The sequence below is a fragment of the Lycium barbarum genome, chromosome 11, assembly GCF_019175385.1.
Source record: "Lycium barbarum isolate Lr01 chromosome 11, ASM1917538v2, whole genome shotgun sequence".
NCBI classification, from domain to species: Eukaryota; Viridiplantae; Streptophyta; class Magnoliopsida; order Solanales; family Solanaceae; genus Lycium; species Lycium barbarum.
Window position 1 is genome coordinate 19,202,643 of NC_083347.1, and position 5,693 is coordinate 19,208,335.

Consider the following 5,693-nt stretch of genomic DNA (forward strand, 5'->3'; position numbering starts at 1 on the left):
TTACAAGATCATGTAACTTATTTGAAGATTACAAATTCACTTTACCTATTACAGATGATTTTTGATAAGGAACCTTTGAATGATTGAATCCAAACATTATCAATAATACAGATTGGAAGCCAAAACAAAACCTATAATTTTAACATTGTGCCCTGTTCATTGTTCCAACAACCAAATCTGCACCATTATACTCCAATTGCATAGTTCGTTACAGCTTCTCCTACTCCTTCAGAACTGGTTCTTTCATGTCTTCCCACTTATTTAACCTACCTTGTGCTGCTTCAACCTGCAAAGTGATTTTTTTTTTTTTTTTTTTAAAAAGGGAGTAACATACAGCTCATTGGAAAGAATTCTTATGCCCATGTTTCCTAAAAAATAAAAAAAAGGGCAAAAGAGATTTAGTTACCTCTTTATTCCAATCAGTTCGAAATGTGACCCATATTAAAATGACTGTTTGCATGACCGTACCACCCATCATTCCTGACCATATGCCCTGTATATATGCACCCAAATAAAAAAGATTTACAATCAATATTAATTATCATCTGTTGAATAGAATGAACTAATTAAGTAAATTTATTTTGCTAATTAAGTTAGTAGCAAATGTTAAAATTACCTTAGCACCTAGTTTGAAGTAGAATCCGAGAAGTGAGCCCAATGGGATTCCCACAACGTAATAGCAGCCCACATTGACATAGGCCACAAAGGTTTGCCATCCACAGCCAACAGCCACACCTACATAAGATTCAAAATTATATAAATTCTAATCCAATCTGTGGCACCTGAACAAAAAACTTATCTCGATAAAGAAATAAATAATCCGAATCATGTAGTAAAACAAGTCATAATAGAAAATGTAATTAGCTCTGTGCTAATAATTGGTTGCTCGTAGCTAACATTTTTTTTTTGGGGTGATACGTTGCTAAATAGGATTAGTGACGGATTTTGCTCATTAGCTACAAAATTTGTCTATCGTTAATTCCTGTTTTTTTTAGCAGAAACTACATTGTAAGATGCATAATGAAACTCTGTAATTGCTAGTAGTTACCAGATAAGACAGGCTGAATTCCGTTAAGTACAAGGCTAAGCGCGAGCAACGGACAGAGATCGGAGACAGCTTCAGCCACAACTTCTCCTCCAGTGAAGGCATAGCTAATGACATGACGCAATGCGAGAACAAGGATTGCAGCAATCACTGAGATGATGAAAGAGCATGCTGTGACCACTATCACTGAAAATGCTGCTGATTTTGGATGCCCTGCTCCCAATTCATTGCTCACTCTCACACTGTTAATTCATCATTTACTAACATTTAAGTAGGTCAATAAACTATGGTTTATATGGAAATATGGAGAGAGGAAAAATAAGAAAGGAAAACTGACCTTGCTGCTGCATTGAATCCAACTGATATCATGAACACCCAACCAGAAATAGTCATGCTTTTGATTTGTTGTTTTCCACCAAAATAAAGTTAAAACAACAAGGTTAGCTAATTGGAATTTGAAAATAGTTTAAGTGACTTTCTCTAGGAACAACAACAGCAAATATAAGTACTCATGGTGCTGAATGACCAATAAGTTGGAAATAGGAATTTTGAAATTACTTCGTTCAATGAAAACATTCATATACCAAAGCTTAATCTATTACTCTCTCTTAATTTAATTTATGTGTATTACTCTCTATTTTGGTATGCTTCAAAAAGAATGTCGGTCTTTGTATTTAGTAACTCTTTAATGTTAATATAACATGACATGTTTAAGATCGCAAGATTCAAAAGTCTTTCTTTTTTTCTTAAAATTTCGCATTTAGTCAAACTATCTCTAAAACATATACAATGAAACAGAGGCAGTACATGCGATGATTTATGATAGTCAAACTATCTCTAATTTCTTCTATGGTTTTTCACATATTGGTTTCATCAATTTTTTCAAGAATAGAATTATTAAACTTAAAACTTATAGAAGTCCCATATATTAATATTTTAGAATTTCTAAACTGTCTACTCCTATTTGTTGACTCTCCAAATGTACACTCCATTCTTACAAATTTGTTTACAATTTTTTTTCCATAGACCCTTGTGGTCCGGCCCTTCCCTGAACCTCGCGCATAACGGGAGCTTAGTGCATCGAGCTGCCTTTTTTTTTGTTCATGGAGTGTCAATTGAACTAGTTTCGAGGCAGAATAGAATATGTAAAATTTGAATATTTCAAAAATTATAAAAAGCTAAAATTTCAGTTGAAGACTACTAAAACAAAACGTGACAAGAATGAGACAGAGCATACAAACATGAAAATTACAACAGAATACGCAAAGCTAAAAGGGTTTGGGCTTTTTTTTAACAATACTGACAGTGACGTGGGGCATGATTCTGGGTTCTAAAGGTCTTTAATAACTACAGCTAAATTATGGGTTCTAAAGGTCTTTAAAAAGGCATATCTTCGGCTTTTGTGGACTCAAATGTAGGAATAGTATGTCAACTTTGTGATTTTGGCAATTAGTAGTGTACTATTTTCATGTCATAGCTCAGAGCGTACAATTTACTCCAAGTTTTGGCCAAAATGTCAATTGCTTGTCTGTTTACTCCAGCACTAAGGATTTATGAGAGCAAAGAAAGATTGGGGTCTACAGTTGGTGTTAGCTAAGTATTTGAGTTTTTTCCCATAGCACTGAAAGCAATTAATGTATCAGCCTATTTTCTTTACTACATAAGCTAAGAGTGTCGATGTGTCCATCAAATGTTACATTTTCCAGCTATTGGGACCATTTGGTTGTTGCGACTTTTATGGTATAAAACAAAGCCGTGTAATTAACTTTGGTGCAAAAAAATCATAGTTATGTGTCCATATGTGAAATTTACCTAAGGAATGTGGGAACATTACGAGGGATTTGTCTTACCAAATAGAAAGCGAATCCAAAGCCAATTCTGGATTTTCAAGGAGGCCAGCAAGCAGAACAAGAATCTGAAAATACCATGTCTCCAAGCATAACATCACCGCCGATGCTGCTGATAAATTGAAGAACCTGGGCAAACCCGAAAATGCCTTCCAACTGAACCCATTCCATGTTTTCTTACACTTCTCACTCTTCACAATATACACAAATTGGCCTATCACTATGATCCACCACGACAAACTCAATACAAGAGACGCCCCTAGTAACCCCAGCCCAATTTTGTAAATTACCACCCAACTTATCACTAGATGCAACACCAATGTTGCACCAGAAATGTAGGCACTTGGCGCCACAATGCTCTGCGCTTGAAGGAATTTCTGGATAGGGAAATTCACAGCATACGCGAAAATTTGTGGTATTAGGCCGTATACAAATAAAGCGGCTGCTGATGCAATTTCTTGTGATTCCCCTAGGAATATCAAAATTGGCTTGCAGAAAACATAGATTAAAGTGAGTAACACCCCTGTTAAAGTTAGGAGAATCGTTGATCTTTGAAGATAAACTCCTAACATATAGTATTTCCTCGCTCCATATGCCTGACCACAAAGTGTTTCAACTGCACTTCCCATGCCCAACTATTCACACAAAAAAATTAAAATCAAATCTAATTAGTGACTAAACATAGGACAACTTATAACATTATAAATCATATATATACCATGAGGCCATAGGCGAAAATTTGAATGCCAGTGTTACCAAGTGAAGCAGCTGCAAGTTCAAGATTACCAAGGTGGCCAGAAAATATTTGTGTTGACATGGACATGAGGTAATTGATCATGTAAACCATCACTGCAGGAGCAGCAAGGAAGAATAGTAGCTTCATTTCTATCCATGTAGCGAGGCGAAGGCGATTCCATAGAGGTAATGAATTGTCTAAGAGTACAGTCTCTAATTCATCGTTGGATTCAAAATTGTGCTCTGAAGATGCCCTGTTGTTTTCTAGAAATGGCTGATAAACATCATTCATAGAGGATGTCATAGTGGTGGAGAATTGAGAGTGCATAAAAGAGTGAACTTATGGAAATTGGTTGAATGGTGAGTGTATGCGTGTATATATATAGGCGATAGGAGATATGTAGGAAATCTTAGACACGTTACAAAAGCCAGCTGTCTCAGATACAAAATCTTTTTTAACTTGGGAATAATTTGTACTGAAAAAGTTTTCCTAATACAATGTCTATAGTAACTGTATACAGTAAATTGAGTTGGCAATCCATATATATATATATATATATATATTATTTTAAAAGCATGAATACAAATGTTGGTAGACCGAAATATCTTCAAATATTGAACGTTTTTATACCCTTTAAAGATAAATTGAGTCTTAATAAAATAATTCTATAATGGATAAAATTATAAATTTAACAACTTCTCCTAATATGAATTCGCACAAACTTCTAATCTTAATCAAACACCGCCTATAGGATCCTTCAAATTCTACTTCCAACGTGCATGATATAGGATAAATCCTATTTGTTTATGGACATCAAAGACGATAGTAGACTGAAAAATTGATTTCCCATCCTTTTTCAATTTGAACCGTACATTTTAATTTGATATGAGCCTACTGTATGAATTGATTTAGAAAACGAAGGAGTCAAGCAATTTTATTAATTTTCTACAAATTCTCAAAGCTGAAAATTTAAGGACTAATTACACTATTAAACACCAATGTAACATGACTCAGTTCCGTATCCCCGGTATTTTAAAATTAAACACTTACACCTCCTATATTATGGAATTCCTATTACACCCCCTATGATGTATATATTCAAAACTGGGTATATCAAAATTGGGTACTACTACTTTGATTGAGTAAAACGAATAATAATGTTGGTTGATCTTTATACTCTTTATTAATTAAATTATCTCTATAACGTTAATCAACAAAATAGTAAAAATATTTCATTTATAGAGTCCAAGTTAAAATATAGAGATAGGGTCCAAGACCAACATGTTGAGAATGATTAGCAAATAAATATGCTAGAACGTAATAGGTAGGATAGTAGTCCTATACCTATGTGACTTCTATTAAAGACAACATAGTGTATTAAATAAGTCAATGAAGAATCGACGTTAGGAGTCTTTTCTTTCCTTTTTTTTTTTTTTTTTTTTTTTTGTGGTCATAATTAAAAACTTTGATATATCTCATGTCCTAGATATTCACCAGGTTAAAAGATAATGTAAGATTAGAAATATTTGTATTTAGTTTTTTATGGAAAATATTATCGGAATGTTTAACCTAAAATCTAGATTAAAGATTAACAATTGAATTTATAAAATAAGGTCACAGACAAGTGAATTATCTAATTTTAATTAATCTCTAGACAGTGATTTCCACGTGTCGGCGTTATGGTTACTTAATCTTTAATATTGAATTATTTTAGTTGTAACATGCTTTCTATACGAGTAAGAAGAAGAAAAAGGTAAATACCGGCAACATCAATTTCAAAGAAGTATTAAGTAGATACAATCCTATACTATAGTAATATTTTTGTAACTCATTAAATAGATATATATATATATATATATATATATATATATATATATATATATAATTACAAATAATATTATCCAATATCTTTTAATATGGTTGAGATTGACTTGAAATAACTTGCAATTGCACGTTTATAATTATTTTAAAAGCATAAATATAAATGTTGGTAGACCAAAATAGTCTTTTAAATATTAAACGACTTTTATACCCTTTTAGTCTAATTCTACTATATGTCTATTGA

The 5,693-nt window shown here is 32.8% G+C and overlaps 1 protein-coding gene across 1 annotated transcript; it reads right to left on the reverse strand.

The window, feature by feature from the left end:
• LOC132619197 (protein DETOXIFICATION 40-like) lies at positions 1 to 4,003 on the reverse strand. The gene is made up of 7 exons (XM_060334151.1): positions 3,611 to 4,003; positions 2,896 to 3,527; positions 1,383 to 1,439; positions 1,049 to 1,287; positions 617 to 735; positions 407 to 493; positions 1 to 286 (listed from the first exon to the last, which is right to left on the reverse strand). The coding sequence occupies exons 1-7, from the start codon at positions 3,953 to 3,955 to the stop codon at positions 221 to 223; spliced, it is 1,545 nt and encodes a 514-aa protein (XP_060190134.1). The 5' UTR covers positions 3,956 to 4,003; the 3' UTR covers positions 1 to 220.
• Between the last annotated feature and the right edge of the window lie 1,690 nt (positions 4,004 to 5,693).

Excerpts from the sequence above, each read along its gene's own strand:
- LOC132619197 (XM_060334151.1), bottom strand. The coding sequence starts at position 3,955 with ATGCACTCTCAATTCTCCACCACTATGACATCCTCTATGAATGATGTT. Across the intron at positions 3,528-3,610 it reads TTTTCGCCTATGGCCTCATG|TTGGGCATGGGAAGTGCAGT; the intron begins GTATATATATGA and ends TTGTGTGAATAG. Across the intron at positions 287-406 it reads GAACTGATTGGAATAAAGAG|GTTGAAGCAGCACAAGGTAG; the intron begins GTAACTAAATCT and ends ATCACTTTGCAG.